General features: G+C 46.7%; 1 protein-coding gene across 2 annotated transcripts in view; it reads left to right on the top strand.

The window, feature by feature from the left end:
• The first annotated feature begins 7,501 nt into the window (after window positions 1-7,501).
• The window catches only part of DNAJB2 (DnaJ heat shock protein family (Hsp40) member B2), a 52,671-nt gene continuing 37,788 nt past the window's right edge, over window positions 7,502-22,384 (top strand). Inside the window, exon 1 of one of the 2 annotated variants that reach the window (XM_089680616.1) lies at window positions 7,502-7,616. In XM_089680616.1, the coding sequence (XP_089536742.1) occupies window positions 7,579-7,616 (38 nt within the window). In that variant the 5' untranslated portion in view covers window positions 7,502-7,578. Of the gene's footprint in view, window positions 7,617-12,649; window positions 12,781-22,384 lie in introns of those variants that run through there. The other variant, XM_089680617.1, reaches the window with a different exon arrangement.

Genomic DNA, 22,384 nt, shown 5'->3' with positions numbered 1-22,384 from the left:
CTGGGCTCCCGCCGGGGCCCTGCATTGGCTATATCCTGGGCTCCCCCCCCCCCCCCCCCCGGGCCCTGCATTGGCTATATCCTGGGCTCCCCCCCCCCCCCCCCCCCCCCGGGGCCCTGCATTGGCTATATCCTGGGCTCCCCCCCCCCCCCCCCCCCCGGGGCCCTGCATTGGCTATATCCTGGGCTCCCCCCCCCCCTCCCCCCGGGGCCCTGCATTGGCTATATCCTGGGCTCCCCCCCCCCCCCCCCCCGGGGCCCTGCATTGGCTATATCCTGGGCTCCCCCCCCCCCCCCCCGGGGCCCTGCATTGGCTATATCCTGGGCTTCCCCCCCCCCCGGGGCCCTGCATTGGCTATATCCTGGGCTTTCCCCCCCCCCCGGGGCCCTGCATTGGCTATATCCTGGGCTTTCCCCCCCCCCCGGGGCCCTGCATTGGCTATATCCTGGGCTTCCCCCCCCCCCCGGGCCCTGCATTGGCTATATCCTGGGCTCCCCCCCCCCCCCCCGGGGCCCTGCATTGGCTATATCCTGGGCTCCCGCCGGGGCCCTGCATTGGCTATATCCTGGGCTCCCGCCGGGGCCCTGCATTGGCTATATCCTGGGCTCCCGCCGGGGCCCTGCATTGGCTATATCCTGGGCTCCCGCCGGGGCCCTGCATTGGCTATATCCTGGGCTCCCGCCGGGGCCCTGCATTGGCTATATCCTGGGCTCCCGCCGGGGCCCTGCATTGGCTATATCCTGGGCTCCCCCCCCCCCCGGGCCCCTGCATTGGCTATATCCTGGGCTCCCCCCCCCCCCCCCCCCCCGGGGCCCTGCATTGGCTATATCCTGGGCTCCCCCCCCCCCCCCCCCGGGGCCCTGCATTGGCTATATCCTGGGCTCCCCCCCCCCCCCCCCCCCCCCGGGGCCCTGCATTGGCTATATCCTGGGCTCCCCCCCCCCCCCCCCCCGGGGCCCTGCATTGGCTATATCCTGGGCTCCCCCCCCCCCCCCCCCCCGGGGCCCTGCATTGGCTATATCCTGGGCTCCCCCCCCCCCCCCCCCCCCCCCGGGGCCCTGCATTGGCTATATCCTGGGCTTTCCCCCCCCCGCGGGGCCCTGCATTGGCTATATCCTGGGCTTTCCCCCCCCCCCCGGGGCCCTGCATTGGCTATATCCTGGGCTTTCCCCCCCCCCGGGGCCCTGCATTGGCTATATCCTGGGCTTTCCCCCCCCCCCGGGGCCCTGCATTGGCTATATCCTGGGCTTTCCCCCCCCCCCCGGGGCCCTGCATTGGCTATATCCTGGGCTTTCCCCCCCCCCCCCGGGGCCCTGCATTGGCTATATCCTGGGCTTCCCCCCCCCCCCGGGGCCCTGCATTGGCTATATCCTGGGCTCCCCCCCCCCCCCCCGGGGCCCTGCATTGGCTATATCCTGGGCTCCCCCCCCCCCCTCCTGGGCCCTGCATTGGCTATATCCTGGGCTCCCCCCCCCCCCCCCCCGGGGCCCTGCATTGGCTATATCCTGGGCTCCCCCCCCCCCCCGGGGCCCTGCATTGGCTATATCCTGGGCTCCCCCCCCCCCCGGGGCCCTGCATTGGCTATATCCTGGGCTCCCCCCCCCCGGGCCCTGCATTGGCTATATCCTGGGCTCCCCCCCCCCGGGGCCCTGCATTGGCTATATCCTGGGCTCCCCCCCCCTGGGGCCCTGCATTGGCTATATCCTGGGCTCCCCCCCCTGGGGCCCTGCATTGGCTATATCCTGGGCTCCCCCCCCTGGGGCCCTGCATTGGCTATATCCTGGGCTCCCCCCCCTGGGGCCCTGCATTCGCTATATCCTGGGCTCCCCCCCCCTGGGGCCCTGCATTCGCTATATCCTGGGCTCCCCCCCCCCCCCCCCGGGCCCTGCATTCGCTATATCTGGGCTCCTACAGTACAGAACAAGGAAATGCAATTATTTTAGTATATATAAACTGCTAAATACATTTTCTCATTAGCAGTTAGAGCAGTCTTGTGACTTCTATCAGTGTCCAGCAGAGCACTGGTTAGAGCTTGAAGGAGGAGTTCTCATTCTGCTCTAGGAGCATGCCAAACCTCTGACCTCTGTCTGGACATTCCTGATTGGCCCTGTGCTAATCACAAGCACTCTCCCAAGAGAAAAAAAAAACCTCTCTGGCAATACACACACCATACTGAGCATGTGTAGAATGGCTAAGGTTCAGTCTGTCTTATCAGGAGATAAGACGTGGACATTTGAACAAGAGGAGCAGAGAAGTCAGGATCAAATTGCCTTTTTACACAATGCAAATGATTAACCCCTTAGGTTCCACAGTGAGTATAACAAGCATGCTTTACTGCATATACAGACTGATTGTACTGTTGTGGGTTTAGTAACACTTTAAAAGGATCTTCAGTCCCCCCCCCTCTATAAAATTAAAAGTCGGCAGCTACAAATCCTGTAGCAATGGCTGCCACCTCATTCCTTTAAATCAGAACACATATTAATTGCACAGGTTCTCTAAGTTTAATTACCACCTAAATCAGCCCCAGAACATGTGTATGTTTTAAAGGGATGAGGTGGCAACCCTACTTGTAGCTGCTGACGTTTATTAAAAGGACACTTGCCTGTCCAGAGTAGGGTTGCCACCTCATCCCTTTTAAACCGGAACACATATTAATTACACCGGTTCTGAGGCTGATTTCATGCAGATAAGGTACTAAGTGGGTTCAATCACCACCTTGGGGCTCTTTTACATGGGCGTTCCATATGTCTGTTTATGGATGAAAAATAGACACCCATGTATTTCTATGGAATAGCGGATTTAAATGGATGATCATTAATTTCCGCATCCGTGAACATCCTTTTTTTATTTATATATATATATATATATATATATATATATATATATATATATATATATATATATAATTTATTTTTTTTTATTTTATATCTTTTTATGGAAGAAAACCCTATTTTTCTTCCATAACAAAAACCGGATGTAAATGGACATACTGTCCATTTTTGCATTGATGAAGGATGTAAAAACTAGCGAGAATTTGAAAAAGATGGATGTAAACTGATATAAAAACAGAGGTAAAAAGTGAAGTCTTGATCCATTTTAGCTCAGATTTTGAAAACAAACCCCCAAAAACACAACTCATGAAAAAAACGGAACGCCCGTGTTAAAGAGCCCTTAATCAGCCACAGACCCTGTGTAATTAATTTGCTCGGGTTTAAAGGGATGAGGTGGCAACCCTAGTCCAGGGATCCAGCGCCGTCCTCACCTTGGCCAGTTCTTCGCTGTTCTTCGGATCCCTGGTGCTACCATGTCGTGTGGGCTCCTTGAAGCCCCACATTCACCTTCCCACTGTGCATGTGTAAGCCAAGCGAAGTGGGAGGGAGTACCTATCAAAACTAGGTACCTGTGACCCCCCCCCCCCCCCCAAAAAAAAAGTACCCAAATGTTAGAGGGGGCAGGCAGAAAAGCAAAACTTCTCCTTTTGGGTGATGTTTCACGCTAAAGCTACACTGATGATTACCCAAAATCTCACTGAACACATCTGAACCACCCAAAAAAAAATCCTATATTGCAATTCAGATGGGATGACTGCGTTAGTTTTTTTTTTTTTTTTTTTTTTTTAAGGATTTTTTTTAACCTGGTGATCCTGTGAATAGCATACTTCCTCTCTTATGTCAAATCCGGGACAGTTGGCAAGTATGATGTAATGCAACATTATCATGGGGCCCCTGGGTAGAGCCCAGGGTTGCCCATGCATTTAGACAGCCCTGATCTATGAAGGGAACGATGGTTGTCACAGAAGCTGGACTCTGCCTTCATTCATTTCCATTACGTGATGGAGTGATAGGGACTAGTCAGGAGCGGACTGACCACTCATGGGGCCCTCGGGCAATAGGGGATCATGGGGCCCCGTGTCCTTTCCCACACTCAAAAAAGCCTATAAAAAAGGTACCAGGGGCATTTCATGGGGCCCCCTACTGACCCCAGGCCCTCGGGCAGTGCTCGAATGGTCAATCCGCCCCTGGGACTAGTAGTTTTATACAATAGAGATCAGATTCTTGGTGCTTTCCTTTGAACTCACAGGAAGTTACTAGGACACTGCATTTCTGGCAGGACCAACAGGTATTTTCTGCACTTGCTGAAAATGGTCCTAACCTGAAAAGTGAAAACTAATGCAGCCACCACATCTAAGGATTGGTAAGCTGCAATATCACTTCCAAGCATTGGATATAGTAGGGAAAGGTTGGAGCGGAGAATGTAGAAAAGAAATGGAAAGGAGACATGGTGCATATTATAGGTGAGTATTATACTTCTTATATTGCAGGCAGCTTTCTTTAAAGTGTGTGGTCAGCCAAAATCATTTATCATTTTCTTCTACATTTGGATAGACTGGAGAAGGATAGGAACTCATGTAAGGCTTTTATTGCTATCCGCGACTCCCATTAGAGAGATTTCCCTCACTTCCTGTCCTTCTGACAACATTGTACAAGACAGGAAGTGAGGGAAAAATTCCAACAGCAGCACAGACAGAATAAAATGCTTTCGTAGAGTCGGGGAAGGCTAGAACTCCAGTCAGATTTTTATTGCTGTATGTATCCCTGTTTAAATTTTCCTATAATTCCTATCTGCTGAAAATGCTGTCATCAGGACAGGAAGTAAGGGGAAATCTCTCTAACGGAGACCCAGAAAGCAGTGAAAACTCCATCAGGGGTTCTTTTCCTTTCCCACTGATACAAAACTAGGAGCAAAAAAAGCTTTTGGTTGGGTATGTACTATAAGGGCTTGTTCACATCAGGTTCGGTGTGGGAAAGTGTACATAATGTCTTTTCCCACACTGCAAAATAAAAGGCGTATGCATGGGTGCCATTAATTCCTAATGGCTTTCCACTCCTCTATAAAATATTCACGCCTGCCTAGACGATACCACAGTACCTTGCATTTTGGTGCGGCATGATTTAAAAAAAAAAAACAAAAGGCACCTTTTTGGGTGCATTTCACACACATAGGGCAGCCCACTAACCTCCAGATATGATGTGCTGAAATGCACAATAAAATGCGCAAACTCAGATGCACCTCCTGGTGTGACCGAGTCCTAACCGCTTGCTTACACTAGCAGTATCCCTCTGAAAAGTAATCTGGAATGAGGGCATGTGACAGGCGGTGAAAAGTCACTACTGATTCACAACCGCCTGCATTGCGCATGATCACAGCGGATGTCGCAAAACTTGATTGTGTTGTGTTCAGCGGGCGAATGTAACGGGAACATTTTTGTGAAGCATCTTGTTCGTGGCATGCCTATACCCCCATACAGCTTCCTTTACAGCATGGGGGCAGTAAAAAGAGTCCAGCCGACTTTTTACCACCCGTAAGCATGAACTAGGCCTAATGGAAGTTGCCTGAAGTAGAAAAAGTATTGTACGCGCCCCTCCAGTGCTCCATGTCTCCTACCTCCCCTCCATTCCTGTGCTGCAGCTTCCATCAGACTTTTCTACATTCGACATTCCAGGTATTGCTGGATTTCCTAGCTGAGTAATTGCCTTTTACATAACCAAGCAAGGTATGTACAGTTGTGTCCAAAATTATTCAACCCCCACTGAAATTGAGTGTTTTGGCCAGTTTGACATTGCTTTTGATCATTCAGTCATCTTGCTTACATTTACATTAAAGAGGCACTTGTAGGTCAGACAAATATAACATAACAGTTATAATGAAATAACCACAAATGTCTTTTCTGTGCTCACAGCATTATCAGTTTTATTCAACCCCCAAGTGACATTCAATCTTAGTACTTAGTACAGCATCCTTTTACAGTTATAACAGCTTTTAAACGTGAAGCATAGCTTGACACAAGTGTCTTGCAGCGATCTACGGGTATCTTCGCCCATTCTTCATGGGCAAAGGCCTCCAGTTCAGTCACATTCTTAGGCTTGCGCACTGCAACTGCTTTCTTTAAGTCCCACCAGAGGTTCTCAATCGGATTTAAGTCTGGTGACTGCGATGGCCACTCCAAAATGTTCCAGCCTTTCCTCTGCAACCATGCTCTAGTGGACTTGGAGGTATGCTTGGGATCATTGTCCTGTTGAAAGGTCCAACGTCTCCCAAGCCTCAGGTGTGTGACGGACTGCATCACGTTTCCATCCAATATCTCCTGGTACTGAAGAGAATTCATGGTACCTTGCACACGCTGAAGCTTCCCTGTACCTGCAGAAGCAAAACAGCCCCAAAGCATGATTGACCCTCCACCATGCTTCACAGTAGGCAAGGTGTTCTTTTCATCATAGGCCTTGTTCTTCCTCCTCCAAACATAGCGTTGATCCATGGGCCCAAACAGTTCTAATTTTGTTTCATCAGTCCACAGAACACTATCCCACAACTTTTGTGGTTTGTCCACATGGCTTTTGGCTACTGCAGTCGACTCTTCTTATTCTTTGGAGACAGCAAGGGGGTACGCCTGGGAGTTCTGGCACGGAGGCCTTCATTACGCAGTGTGCGTCTTATTGTCTGGGCTGAAACTTCTGTACCCACATCTGACAAATCTTTTCTCAGTTCCTCAGCAGTCACACGGGGACTTCTCTCCACTCTACGCTTCAGGTAGCGCACAGCAGTCGAAGTCAGCATCTTCTTTCTGCCACGACCAGGTAGCGTTTCAACAGTGCCCTTTGCCTTGAATTTGCGAATGATGCTTCCTAAGGTGTCTCTTGGTATGTTTAACATCTTTGCAATCTTCTTATAGCCATTGCCCTTCCTGTGAAGAGAAATCACCTCTTCTCTTGTCTTCCTGGACCATTCTCTTGCCTTCACCATGTTTGTAACCACACCAGTAAATGTCTAGAAGGAGCTGAGTATCACAGTCATTTTAAAGCTGCCTAATTGGTGCTTATTATGCTTGATTGCTGCTCGGTGACATCCACAGGTGTTTTCAATACCTGATGGAAAGCACCTGTATGAACCTCTGTTCTTCAGAGTGGTAGTCTTTAAGGGGTTGAATAATTGTGGCAATGAAGAAACCACATAAGAACCATTTACTACTGTATTACATAAACAATTGATGTCATTTTAGTTGCATTTGGGTAGTTACAACGTCCTTGTAGGATTTGATTCTGAATACAATTCCAAATGTACACTATAGTCCCTAAACCCCTTTACAGCATTGGGGGTTGAATAATTTTGGACACAACTGTATGTAGAAGATCCAGCAATACCTGTTTTCTCTTTATAGGAGAATATCTGTACGGTAACGTTCATCCTCCCCTCCTCTGTCATCACCTATATTAATGAGGTTTGACGAGCGCAATATTCAACCTACTTTTCCCTTAAAGCCGAACTTCAGGAAACTTGAAAATGTTCCCTTTCAATGACACTGCTGCCACACTGCAAGTGTTAATTGCTTGTTTAGGTCTAGGGGATTTGTTAAAGTAGATGTACTTACCCAGTCCTCCACACTGCTAGACTGGTTCCCGCAGCTTCCTCTCCTCTACACTCCAGGAGGTCGAAGATCCTGACATCATCAAGACCAATGCAGTGTCCATAGCCTTGAGTTAGACATGATGACGCTGTGGGGCAGTCCACTGCCTGATCATGGGGGAGCACCATCTGCTGGAGAAGCAGAGGATCAGGTGAGTAAAATTGCTTTTACTGTTCAATAGAGCAGGAAACCCTTGCAGGGTGAATGCAGCCCCAGTGCAAGGAAGAATATTTGAGCTACCTGGAGCTTTAAATACCAATATAACATCAAATTGTAGGAGGTTTACACCTTTCCACTATCTATGGGCAGTAAATGCGCTGAAAATGGAATAGCTAACATCCATACAATCGACTAGATCGCATCCATGTGGACACTTTTTGAACAAGATAAAAAGTATTTTCTGGTCCGCTACACTACAGGTGGTGATAGATGTTTTTTATAAGAGGAGAAAGGGTTGGATGGCCGTACTTCCGAAATCTCGCTAACACTAATCAGGTGCCGGCACAGATCGCAGCTGTCTTCATGGAGAGGAGAAAGGGTTGGATGGCCGTACTTCCAAAATTTTTTATTGTACCGCTTGAGACAGGTCCACTAGATGCACCGCCGCTAACACACTAATCAGGTGTCGGCACAGATTGCAGTTGTCTTCATAGAAGAGGAGAAAGGGTCGGATGGCCACACTTCTGAAATCTTGCTAACACACTAATCAGGTGCCGGCACAGATCGCTGCTGTCTTCACAGAAGAGGAGAAAGGGTCGGATGGCCACACTTCTGAAATCTCCTTTATTGTACCGCTCCAGGCAGGTCCACTAGATACACCGCCGCTAAAACACTAATCAGGTGCCGGCACAGATTGCAGTTGTCTTCATAGAAGAGGAGAGAGGGTCGGATGGCCACACTTCTGAAATCTTGCTAACACACTAATCAGGTGCCGGCACAGATCGCTGCTGTCTTCATAGAGGAGAAAGGGTTGGATGGCCACACTTCCAAAATTTTTATTGTACCGCTTCAGACAGGTCCACTAGATACACCGCCGCTAACACACTAATCAGGTGTCGGCACAGATTGCAGTTGTCTTCATAGAAGAGGAGAAAGGGTCAGATGGCCGCACTTCTGAAATCGCGCTAGCACACTAATCAGGTGCCGGCATAGATCGCTGCTGTCTTCATAGAGAGGAGAAAGGGTCGGATGGCCGCACTTCTGAAATTGCGCTAGCACACTAATCGGGTGCCGGCACAGATCGCTGCTGTCCTCATAGAGAGGAGAAAGGGTTGGATGGCCACCCTTCCGGAATCTCCTTTATTGTACCGGTCCAGGCAGGTCCACTAGATACACTGCCGCTAACACACTAATCAGGTGCCGGCACAGATCCCAGCTGGAGTTCCTGATTCCTTTATATAGAGTAGATCTTTTGTTAGACCTCATTTAGAATACTGTGCCCAGTTCTGGAGAACTCATTTACAAAGGATATTGATAAGAGAGTCCAGAGACTGGTAACAAAAGTGGTGAAAGGTCTGGGGGATAAAACATATCAAGAGCAACTTCAGGAACTTAACATGTCCAGTCTGGAAGAAAGAAGGGAAAAGGGAGGCATGATTGATTAAACCTTTGAATACACCAAGGGGGTGAATAAGATTCAGGAGGGGCGGGATTATCAACACAAAACCAAAATCAAGAACACGGAGACATGACCTTAATATAACTGGAGGAAAGTTCAAAACTAATCTCAGAAAGTATTATGTTACTGAAAGAGTAGTGGATGCTTGGAATAAACTTCCAGCAGAGGTAGTGAGACAGTCAACAGTAAATGACTTCAAACATAGATTTTGACAAAAGTTTAAAAAGAAAACAAAAAAAACCCCCAACCCCTCCAAAAAGAGGGAAAAAAAGGGTCTTTTTGTGCCGTCACTTTTCTATGTTAAGAGAAGAAAGGGTCGATTGGCTGCACTTCCGAAATCTCCATTATTGTACAAACTCTTCAATAAAATCACAAATTTACCATAATCACAGCAGAGGGAAAATAAAGACGCTAACGCATTTCATGCTTGCTATGAATAAGTGCTAGACAAGCGTGAAACCCGTTCGCTTCTTCTTTCTTCCCTCTGCAATGATTGTTAAATTTTGTAGGGTGTGGGTTTTTTTTTTTTTTTTTATATTGAAGAATTTGTACAATAAAGGTGATTTCAGAAGTGCGGCCAATGGACCCTTTCTTCTCTTTTATGAAGACCGCTGCGAGCTAGGCCAAGACCCAATTAGTGTGTTAGCGGTGGTGCATCTAGTGGACCTGCCTGGAGCGGTGGTGTTTGTGTGTTTTTTTTGTTTTGTTTTTTTGTCCTTTGCATGGCAGATTGTGGTGTCGTGTAAATTTTTTTTTTTTTTGTAGTTTTATATCACCTTAACTGATATTTTAGTTATTTGGCTTTTTTTTTTTTTTGCCGCATGTAAAATATTATCCAGGATTTATATAGCGCCAACAGTTTACACAGCACTTTACAACATAAGGGCAGACCGTGCAGTTACAATACAAATTAATACAGGAGGATCCAGAGGGCCTGACTCGTTAGAGCTTACAATATAAGAGGGAGAGAAAATTCTCAATTTTTCTGTGCTTTTACTTCCTTTTTAACTGGGGTCCCGTTAGGAAATCTGTTGAACCTCCTTAGCGGTCTGATCATGTCAGTATTTCTGTGCTCAAAGCGGTACATTTTTTTTTGCATGGAAATATGTATTTTTTTTATTGTAGGCCTGTAATTTTTAGGAATAACTCACTGAAATCTGTCCAAACAAGAGTCTAGTAAACATCCCGGGTATGTTAAAATTTTGAAACCTGAAATCATAAATTATAATTTAATAAATAATCATAAAAAATAATATAATAAATTTAATTCAATAATATAATCAAACCAAAAACACTGAAATTTGAAATATAGCGCCAAGTTCGCACATCACAGAGCAAAGTCGCAAAATTGTTTTTAGTGTCTGATGAGGAATTTCCCCCACGAATCATTATCACTCAATTCTGCAAGTGGTTCTGATTTACTATCGCTGTTCTCTAGCCGGTCTAAAACCGATTTTGACCTAAAGGGACGCTTTTTGGACGCCATGGACGTTTCTCAGTTTCCAGGCAGAAAGAACAGTCAAAATGCAGGCAGGGCACCGGACAAAGCACTCGGGACAAAATGTATGTGAAATGGTTTGATACAGGAATGTTATACTATGAGATTTTAGTGAATGTCACTTTTTGTCATTTTCAAAATTCCCGCCGTTCCATCCCCGTACGTCCCGACGCTCGCAGGGGACGGAACCCAGAAGACAGATGCCGGCATCCGCCGGATTACATTGCAGGGGGGACATCGCGGGAGCGCAGGACAAGGTAAGTGATCGAGGGATCGTGGAGCAGCACCGCATGGTATTCCTGAGTGTAGCTCGGGGTTACCGCTTGTGGTACTGAAACTTTACCCCGAGCTACACTCAGGAATACCGCCAGGGGAGTTAAAAGTGTAGTCAGCCATTTGAAACCATGTTTCATGTGACACCCATACTTAGGGTGTCACATGAATAATGTAGCGTTTCCCCCCCCCCCCCCCCCCACACACACATACACTTGCGTCATCCATTCTCAGATTCACTTTGGATCTGGGAATGGAAAGACTGCAAGTCCAATCTGCCACCACAGCAGAGGGACATATGGGTGGTGCTGGCACAAGTGCAATGATATTCATGAGAAACAACCTTGGTGTTGGCGAGGGTGTGGAGGGGTGGGCACGATGTACCACATATGGTGGGAATGTTCAAAAATACAAGTTTATTGGAGAGAGGTTATAAATCAAATTCGGATTATTAGTGGAACTGAGATTGGACTGGACCCTAAAATTTGTCTTTTTCATATCACAAAAATATCGGTGAATAAATATAAAGATCTGGGTATTTGGTGCTATCTAAATGCAGCTAAAAGTTTGATACCTAAGTTTTGGCGCAAAGTTGAGGCACCGAGGGAAGATTATTGGATGAATAGAGTGGACTAGATTGGAGAAACTATATCACATGCAGGAAGATAGGATGGAGGCATATTATATGAAATGGGAGGAGTTTAAGGTAAATGTGAAAGAAGCTACTTTATAATTTGAGTATAAAAGGGAAGAAAGAAAAAAGAAAAAAAAAAAAAATAGGAATTTTGTCTTTCTTCCTTTTAAAAATCTGTATCCAGAGGATGTGAGTTATAAGTCGATTAGATAGATGTCGGGTTCATTGAAGAAGGGGTGGGGTGGAGGGTGGGTTGAAGGTAGGGGGTTATGGGGAGAAAATGATATGCAATAAGTGGTTTTAGCAGATATGTTATGTTATATTTCCTTTTTGGATTTTTTTTTTTTGTATTGCTATATTTGAAAACTGAATAAATATCTAAATTAAAAAAAAAAAGTGCAATGATATTGGCACACTTGTATTGCATTGTTCACGTCTTCCAGCCCCGTATTGAAGTCTGTACCTCTGTATGGCACTTGGGCTGAAGTGTGGCTCATACAGCAGCCTGTGCAGTGCATCCCTGATGCAACCGATCAGTTGCAATGCTCTGCAGACTTGAATGTAAATGTAATACATAAATATATGAAAAAATATAATAAATGCATGTTTTTATTCTTTTAATGTGGGAACATTAACCCCTTTATGACAGTGTTGAGCATACATGTGGCAGCAGGACAGGTGACCATCGACGCCCCCAAAACCGTGACCGAGCGGTCACCGACAATTCACAGTCCACCACTGTCGATCAGAAGCCAATAGCTGCAGCTTCTGATGACTTCCTCCACTGTGCAGCCAATTATAGTGCAGCAAGTTCAGGAGCTCCGCCTGCCAGGCGTTACAGCCTATGGCTCCCTCTGATGTAAAGGGGTTCATTTTTTTTTTTTTTTTTAAAAAGTTAGGCTATGCCTTTAAAGGTGCATTGTAGGTGATGCTGTCTAGATCGGTGTTTACAAGCAAAGATCAGACAATGGATTTGTATTTATGGCCACTGGTGGCTCTTCAGTGACATTTAAAGCATCGGGGTCTACTGCCAGATCTGTGTGCTGAATCCCGTCCTTCCTGTCAGCAGTTTTCAGGACATTTTTGGCAAGTCTGAACAAAGCCTCCTACAATCGTGGTATGCCTGTGCTGAAATATTCTGGTGTCATCAAATATTTGACTCTTTTCAGTTCCCCCGATACACACTTATTAAACTGTTTGCAGCAAACAGCAGCTGACTGTAGCCAGCAGGAAGAGTGGAGGAGGGGTAACCTGCTACTGATCTCAGTCCACATCTCAGGACGGTTCTAGAAGTTAGTGTTGGGTTATCGCTCAAATACGTATTGTTTCCTTTTTTATTATACTTTACACTTTTTTTTTAAATTTTATTACACATTTTTATATTTTACAAAATATGATTTAATATTTATATGTAAAACCTTTATTCTTATTTCTAATATTTTATTATATTTTTAAAATATTTCACATTGTTTGTGTGTTTGTGTTTTTTTATTTAATTTTTTTGGTTTTGTTTTTTTTTTTTTTTCAAAATATTTAATCCTATTTATATTAAAATAAATTATTATATTGTGTTAAAATATTTTATAATGTGTTATTCATGTATTTTACAAATATTCCACATTTTTATATTATATTTATTTACAGTATATTTAATCTAATACTATTATCATATTGTAATAGAATTGTTTATTAGAATTTTAATATTATTACACACTTTTATATTTTTGAAAGTAATATTTAATGAAATTATTATATTATAAAATGTTGTATATTTTATGTCATATTTTAAAAATATTTCACGTTTTTGTAGCCAATGTAAACCTTCGTGAGCCTATATACTTCTGCAAAAGGCCAAGTATCATTAGTATGTGTGGCACCAGTTATATTGATGCAAATATGTTTCGGTCTTGGTGCTGAAATGAAAACTAGCTCCGCTGAATCCCTGATTTTGTAATCAATAGGTTAGTCCACCTACAACTGATATTTCAGTTGAAAGCACAGCTTGGTTGGCTGATTTTGTCAGGAAAGACCGGGGAGTTACCTAGGAAGTTTTGCCCTTTCCCTGACTGTGCCTTTAAAAACCATTTGGGAATGCAGCTGCTATATTTCTTTGTGTTTTTCAGCTTTACTTTAAGGGGCTCATTCACATGAGCATATCTATCCATACCACCATCGAAGGACCGTCTTTGCCTGCACAGGATGCACTGGCGTACACACACACACACACACACACACACACACACACACACACCTCACAGGAGCAAAGATGAGGCTCTCAATCACAGGCTGTGTGCTGAATGTCACCATTTTTCTCTTGGTGTCAGGAAAGCTTGTCAGAAGTGACTCATGCTGATAGCAGAGGAAGCAGAGAGAAATGACACTTAGCGCTCTGGATTGAGCTAAGCACTCACTATAGAGGGATGTGCTTTGTTCATATTTCATGTCAGAGGTTTACAACCACGTTAAATAAAATGCAGTTCACATGTATATATTTTGATGCTGACATATTTCATTTTCTGTAGAAAGTACCTCTTTCTTGCCATGTGGTATAAATGTGGCTCTCCATGTAGACCAACCAGGATTCTGTGCAACCCTCCAGGTTCCTCTAGAGGTTGTTATGGGTTCTTTGAGCAATTTCCATTACTGTAAGGGGTTCTTCTCCAATGATCACCAACTTATGGGGGCCCTTCTCCACAAACAACCAATGTAAGGGGTCCTACTCCACTGACCACCAATGTAAGGAGACCCATCTCCAATGACAAGTTTTAAGGGGGCCCTTCCTCTCTGACCACCAATGTCAGGGGGCCCATCTCAAATGACATTAAATTTAAAGGAGCTCTTCTCCATTAACAACCAATGTAAGGAGCCCTGATCCACTGACCACCAACGTAAGGGGGCCCTTCTCCAATAAAAACAAATTTAAAGGTGCTCTTCTCCATTAACAACCAATGTAAGGAGCACTGCTACATTGACCACCAATGTAAGGGGGTCCTTCTCCAATCACTACCAATTTAAGGTGGTCCTTCACTGACCACCAATATAAGGGGCCCTTCTCCACTGACCAACAATTTCTTCAGTGACCACTAATGTAAGGGAGCCCTATGCTAGTGACCACCAATATAAGGGGGTGCTTCTTCAAAGACCACCAGTTCAAGGAATCCCTCTCTACTGATTGCCACTCTAAAGGGGCCCTACTCCAATGACCACCGGTTTAAGGGGGCCATTCTCCACTGACCACCAATGTAAGGGAGCTCTACTCCAGTGACCACCAATTTAAGGAGGCCCTTCTTCATTGTCTACCATCAATATAATAGACCACTTCACTGACCATCAATGTAAAAGAGCACTCCAATGACCACCATGGTAATGGTCACTCTTCCACCAACCACCAATATCAATGAACTCCACTATTTTCACGCTCTGCATTTCTTTTTTGCCTTTTCTTATTTTTTTTTTTCCTGGCTTTTATTTTCATCAATAATAATGAAATGAAAAAAATAATTTTGACAAATGGAGCAGCCAGGCTGTCCAATACATTCTTTGTTCTTTTGATTTGTTATATTCGCAGCTTACTGTTTGTGCCGAGTTACAGATGTGTCCATTATTCGCAACCTAAGACTTAAAGGGTTCCTCCATGTTAGAAAGGTTGAAAGGCTCTTATTAGAGCGACCGTCTATACAGCAGAGTGACAAATGCCACGTCTCTCTCTTTGTACAGGTCCAGGCAACATTGTATATGCCTCCATTATGCATGTTAGTAGAGTATGCTCTGCTTGTTTTTAGGTCTGTTTTTCAGTGTCTATGCTGTCATTGTGTCAGTGATCCTTCATGGCCTCCGGGTTTCCTGTTGGTGTTTGGGCTCTCAGACGTTCCAGAAATAGGAGCTTTGCTGGAGGGTCACATGGTCTGCCTGGTATCTGACTCATCCGGGGGGCAGCATATGAGTGACCTCGCTGGGGAATGCCCCTGCAAAACTTGCCTTTCTGCTGTGTTTTCCTGTTACATAGGGGATCCGGTCACTTTGCCTCATTTCATAATGACATTTCAAGGACTTTGTGACAGATCCAACCAGGACTTGACCCTTTTGTAGGGGACTGCAGGTTAGCTTCTTGCCTACTGACTATGGGCTGTGGCATCTGAGAGGGCTCTATTGTTTGGGAGGTGTGTGCCTGGGGGGACCTTTTTGGAGTAGTTTTACTTTGGATTTAAGTCCTTGTCTCCCTGAAACACACAGACTGAGAACTGGAGGGCCAGGATACAGATTTGGGGTCCCTGTGCCCAAACCAGCATTGACTGTTTCAACCCCCCCCCCCTCCTTCCTAGACTCAGAGCAGATGTTAATATAATCAGCTCAAAACAACTTGATGCTGAGATCTTGCTGTGATCTGTTTATTCATGTGTGATGTGTTTACTGTTGTGTCTGTCCCATTGTTAATTGAGTCACCTATTTGGTTCTGTCTGTTGGCTAGCCCTCCTGGAGGTTCCTACATGATGGGATTAGTCTGGTGTCAGGTTTACCTCGTTACCTGATCAGTAGGGATGCACCAATACCGTGGTGTGTGTGGGTTTTTTTTTTTGAACGGATTGGAGGTAGGTTGGTGTAAACGGACACAAGTCCACCATAGAGGTGAATGGAGGTTCCGATTCGGTCTGCCTGAAAAAATACAGGCGTACCCGATTGGACTGATCGTGTGAAAGGGTCCTAAGGCTGCTTTCACACTAAAGCGCTGAGGTTTACCTGCAGCAAAGAGCACCTGTGGCTTTTCTGCTGGATAGCTGCACTTTTCCATAGAATTCTATTATATCCTGCAGGTGTGGCGCACTTTCTGAAAGTACAACAAAACTTCTGCATTCAGGAGTTTTGGTGCATGTTGAGACAGCGCACCAAACCCTCAGGTAATAACAGAAGCCTATGGTGGCTATTGCTGTCCCAGGTGGACTGCATTTGGTGTCACTCCGCCTGTGACGGGAGCTGACGCTATACATGAAGCATCTGCTCTGCTTTTATTGCAGCCTCATGCTTCCTCTACCACGGGCCCCATTCTCAGCAGTGATGCTCTGGGATGGCGGGTCTGGAACCCGCAAGCTGGGTTTGCCGACCTGCCATCCCAGAACAGGTTATGAGCCACATCAGAGAGCCATGTGGTCTATGGGCCAGCAGTTGGGCACCTGTGGTCTAGGCTCTCCTCTTCTTACTAGATCTACAAAATGTCTTTTGCTCAGGACTTTTACCCAAATAACCTTCCTGTGGTTCCTTCCTGGATATCCTGCCCGACCTTCCCCTCCTCCACCCCACTCTCTTCCTACCTCTAGCACCTAAACACCCACCTTCTTTCATATTGTTAATATAGATTTTCTTAGACAGACATGACCACATTTTGGCACCCAAACTACAGCAGCTATCACGTACAGTCACTGCGCACGTGAAGCACTGCAGTGGAACTCCTGCTGCTTTTCAGCTCCTTATCACCTCCTCAGCTCCAGTCACATGACACTGCGAGAGGGAGGACCCCCCCCCCACTCTGAACTGCCTGGGCTGGTGAATGAATTTCACAGAGAAAGGAGATTTGGGGGGAGTGAGTGGATGTGTAATGGAAGAGAGAGCTGTACTGGAGAGGGGAAGCTGTGCTGGTGGAAGGGGACATTTATTAGTGGGAGGGGAGACATCTGTACTGGAGGAAGGGGACATTTACTAGTGGAAGGGGAGACATCTGTACTGGAGGAAGGGGACATTTACTAGTGGAAGGGGAGACATCTGTACTGGAGGAAGGGGACATTTACTAGTGAAAGGGGAGACATCTGTACTGGAGGAAGGGGACATTTACTAGTGAAAGGGGAGACATCTGTACTGGAGGAAGGGGACATTTACTAGTGAAAGGGGAGACATCTGTACTGGAGGAAGGGGACATTTACTAGTGGAAGGGGAGACATCTGTACTGGAGGGATGGGGCATTTTACTAGTGGAAGGGAAAAAGACCTGTGCTGGGGGGGAGACATCTGTACTGGAGGAAGAGGACATTTTACTAGTGGAAGGGAAAAAGACCTGTGCTGGGGGGAGGGGAGACATCTGTACTGGAGGGAGGGGGCATTTACTAGTGGAAGGGAAGAAGATGTGTGCTGGGGGGGTGGGGGGGAGAGATCTGTAATGGAGGGAGGGGACATTTTACTAGTGGAAGGGAAAAAGACCTGTGCTGGGGGGGGGTGTAGACATCTGTACTGGAGGGAGGGGGCATTTACTAGTGGAAGGGGAAAAAGACGGGCCGGGGGGGGGGAGACATCTGTACTGGAGGGAGGGGGCATTTACTAGTGGAAGGGAAAGAGACCTGTACTGGAGGGAGGGGACATTTTACTAGTGGAAGGGGAGAAGACCTGTGCCAAGGGGATGGGGGGGGGGGTTGCCTTGGAGGTAATTTTTTTGGTGGTTTGTTGTACTCTATTGAACTTTTTTTTTTTTTGGGGTACAAGGACTGCACCATAAGTTACCGTGTACACAGTGAGTAACTGGAAACTTTCAGCCCCTCTGACTGCACTTTTGCCACACCCATAAGTTGCTGTTGTGTGCTATGAGCCACCTAATTATTTTCCTCTAGATGTCCAACACTGAATCACTCCTGCAGGAAGGAAAATGATCTTTGGCCCTAGTTGAGTGGAATTACTTTTTAGATGTACTGAGAAACTAACCGGGATAAAAATAAAACACTTTGAGCCGCATTTATCCTGGTCTAGGGAGATCGATCAGCTGTCTGCAGATGTGTACAACGAACCCCTCTGTGATACGGTGAATTGTTGGATAGGGTCAGTTTGGTTTGTTTGTAGGCTAGCTGGTAATTGTGCTGGGAATTTGTTGTTCGTCATGATGCCCGCTCACATTTGCACATTTACTGTATTCATTTCAGTCCGCTCTCCGTCTGCGGCTGTCGCAGGGAGATTTGAATGATCTATGAGACGATACAGTGCCAGTTTCCACCACAATAGACGCCACTTGCTTATTTGCTTATGTGATTGCCGTCATATAATAAAAACAGAACAATCCCGAGGTGACATTCTCTGTATACATTCTATTATATTGGTATTTATACTCTCCTGTATTGTATTTATACAGTTCTGTGTTGTATTGCTGGGGGTCTTTTTTTTTTTTTTTTTTTTCCCTCTTTCCAAACATGCAAAAAAATAGGAGGAATATGGAAAATCTGGGCCAAGAAGCATCAAGGGACTGATTTATAAGAGTTTGGACTGTCCCTGGTATTAATTTGCCCACACACAGTGACAGGCATGTATATACACCGCCAGGACAGACCGTGTGCCCCGTGTATATACACCGCCAGGACAGACCGTGTGCCCTGTGTATATACACCGCCAGGACAGACCGTGTGCCCCGTGTATATACACCGCCAGGACAGACCGTGTGCCCCGTGTATATACACCGCCAGGACAGACCGTGTGCCCCGTGTATATACACCGCCAGGACAGACCGTGTGCCCTGTGTATATACACCGCCAGGACAGACCGTGTGCCCTGTGTATATACACCGCCAGGACAGACCGTGTGCCCCGTGTATATACACCGCCAGGACAGACCGTGTGCCCCGTGTATATACACCGCCAGGACAGACCGTGTGCCCCGTGTATATACACCGCCAGGACAGACCGTGTGCCCCGTGTATATACACCGCCAGGACAGACCGTGTGCCCCGTGTATATACACCGCCAGGACAGACCGTGTGCCCCGTGTATATACACCGCCAGGACAGACCGTGTGCCCCGTGTATATACACCGCCAGGACAGACCGTGTGCCCCGTGTATATACACCGCCAGGACAGACCGTGTGCCCCGTGTATATACACCGCCAGGACAGACCGTGTGCCCCGTGTATATACACCGCCAGGACAGACCGTGTGCCCCGTGTATATACACCGCCAGGACAGACCGTGTGCCCCGTGTATATACACCGCCAGGACAGACCGTGTGCCCCGTGTATATACACCGCCAGGACAGACCGTGTGCCCCGTGTATATACACCGCCAGGACAGACCGTGTGCCCCGTGTGTGTGTGTGTGTGTGTGTGTATATGTATGTATGTGTGTATATATATATATGTATGTATGTGTGTATATATGTATGTATGTATGTATGTATATGTGTATATATATATATATATGTATGTATATGTATATATGTATATATATATATACACACCGTCAGGACAGACCATGTACCCCACGTGTGTGTGTGTGGGTGTGTATATATATTTATATATATATATATATATATATATATACCGTCAGGACAGACCATGTACCCCGTGTGTATGTATGTGTATGTGTGTGTGTATATATATATATATATACACACACACACCGTCAGGACAGACCATGTACCCCACGTGTGTGTGTGTGTGTAAGTATACATCCAGGACAGACCATGTATATACGCTGCCAGCACGGACCATGTCCCCTGTATAGGCATGGCTGAGTATTCTGGATGGAGTCCCCCCTCTGGCAGCTCACAGATGGTTATATAATCTGGCCAATCTCCTGTCATTGTATCAATAGAGCTGGGGGGGTGCATTGTGCCGGTAGTCAGGTTTGCATGCTCCAGTATCATTGGCGGCCTCCAGTTTCACTCATTAATAAATTTAATAGGAAATGGTGGGGGTGAGAGTGGCGGGATATCGGATCACACGACGGGACAGAAAACGTGTATATTCCCCAGACACTTTTCCGCTTTATCTAGATCACGTTTTTCTGACTTGTCATGAATCTGAACTCACTCAGCATTGTTTAAAGTGCCCCTTATAATAACCCCCCCCCCCCCCCACACACACACACACACACACCTCCTGTACTATTTATTAGTAATAGTCCCCAAAATGAGCCCTTCACACCCCTCCCCCCACAGTGCACACTTTCATTTACCCCAGCCTTTTACCCAATGGAACCCCCTAAAGTGGAGCTATGGACAGAATAAAAAAATGACATACTATGTATGATAAACTGTCAGTACCATTCCCTCCAACTGGTCCTGCTAGTAGATCTATTATTTTTCCACTCCCTGTAACTTTTTCATGACTAGAAGTTTCTTGAAGCCTAGACACCCAGACTCGCCCACACCCAGGTTTTCTCTGGTGGGTGTCAATTAGAGCTCATTTACACTTGTGGTTGGGGGGGAGGGGGGGTAAAACCAGGCAGTTGTAAGCTCCTTGAGTGCAGGGACTGATGTGAATGTATGTATAGCGCTGTGTTAATTGACGGCACTATAGAAGTACTTGTAATAAAATAAATTGGACAAAACTAGTTTGGGTAAAGTGGCAGTGTCCATAGCCCGCTGTCCCCTCCATGTATACCTACCGCTGCGCTCCCTCATTCCTCCCCCGCTGCAGCAACCCCCGACTGTGCCAACTGGTGTCAGAGCTTCGACAGAGTGATGACATTATGTCACGTGTCAGTATTCGGACACAGTGATTGGCTGAGCATTGTCACATGGGGAAGGTAAATGTGCTCCCCCATACCCAGAAGCCCTTGGCCAGAGCTCCCCCAGGGAGGCAGCGAGGGAGCATGGCTGGATAAGTACACATACCTGCAGGTTGGTGATGTGTAGGCCCTGTCACCTGTCCTGAATGGGATTGTGATGGTGTCTCTTTGTGGTTCTAAAGGCAGGAATTTTTCTTTTTTGTTTCATTACTTTTAGTGTTTTGCCTGCATTGCCTCCTTGGTACACAGATATGCAGCTTCTCGGCAGCTGGGCCTTAACGGGTATTTGCGGACCCAATGTAAACAAACATGTGCTGAGAACTCGCTCCCGGCACATTTACTGGGGCCTCACGGAAAGGTTCTTGCGATCAGGAGCTTTCCGATCATGTGATCGCTGTGACAGCCAATCACGGTGGTCCCATGACTCTAAACCTTGCCCACCTCCCGACATCACAAACCTCTGAAGGGGAGGTGCAGGTGCCAAGGGTTTAAGGTAAACCTGCATGAAGCTCCCCTTCCCCAGCCTTATATTTTCCTCAGCCCGATCTCGATCCAGCACTGTGCATGAGAGCAGCGGCTCTCTTGGCTCTCATTGGCTCAGAGACAGCACTGGGAGCTATTGACTGCTGCTGCTGTCAATCACAGCCAGTGAGGAGGACGTGGGGGGTCCTCTACGTGTCTATGAAAGTGTACAATCCAAATGCACACGTTCCTGCCTTTAAAAATGTCTGTGTATAGAAGTGGGTGCTGCAGCAACCGTCGGCTGGAACCAAACAGAGTCGGCAAGGGAGAATGTCTCGCCAGCACACCAAGGATCACCTTTATGGGTCCACACAGACTCCATGCAGGCCAGTCAAGTTCCTCCACCCCAGAATCGCTCATCCATGTCTTTATGGACCTTGCTTTGTGCACTGCTGCGCAGTCATGTTGGACCAGGAAGGGGCCATCCCCAAGCTCTTCCCACAAAGTTGGGAACATGAAATTGTCCAAAATATATTAGTATGCGGACACCTTAAGAGTTCTCTTCACTGGAACTAGGGGGCCAAGCCCAACCCCTGAAACACAACCTCACACCATAATCCCCCCTCCACCAAACTTTACACTTGGCACAGTGCAGTCAGGCAAGTACCGTTCTCCTGGCAACCGCCAAACCCAGACACATCCATTGGATTGAAAGACGGAGAAGTGTGATTGGTCACTCGAGAGGGATAATGTCACCAGCACACCAAGGATCACCAATATGGTTCCAAAAATTTTAATGAACAATCACATACTTACAGCAAGGCAACATTTCAGAGTCTCGCAGGACCCCTTCATCAGGCATGGTCACACCCATCCACGACCCATTTTCAATGCACGGCTGAGGGAAGGTTCTCACCCAAGATTTGATGGTACATTGCCCCGTCCATCGTCCCTTTGATGCGGTG

Source organism: Staurois parvus, unplaced genomic scaffold (genome assembly GCF_062004578.1).
Source record: "Staurois parvus isolate SC_StPar_1 unplaced genomic scaffold, SC_StPar_1.0 ptg000246l, whole genome shotgun sequence".
Lineage (NCBI taxonomy): Eukaryota > Metazoa > Chordata > Amphibia > Anura > Ranidae > Staurois > Staurois parvus.
The sequence above is the reverse complement of the archived record's forward strand: the minus strand, read 5'-3'. Positions and strand labels throughout refer to the sequence as shown.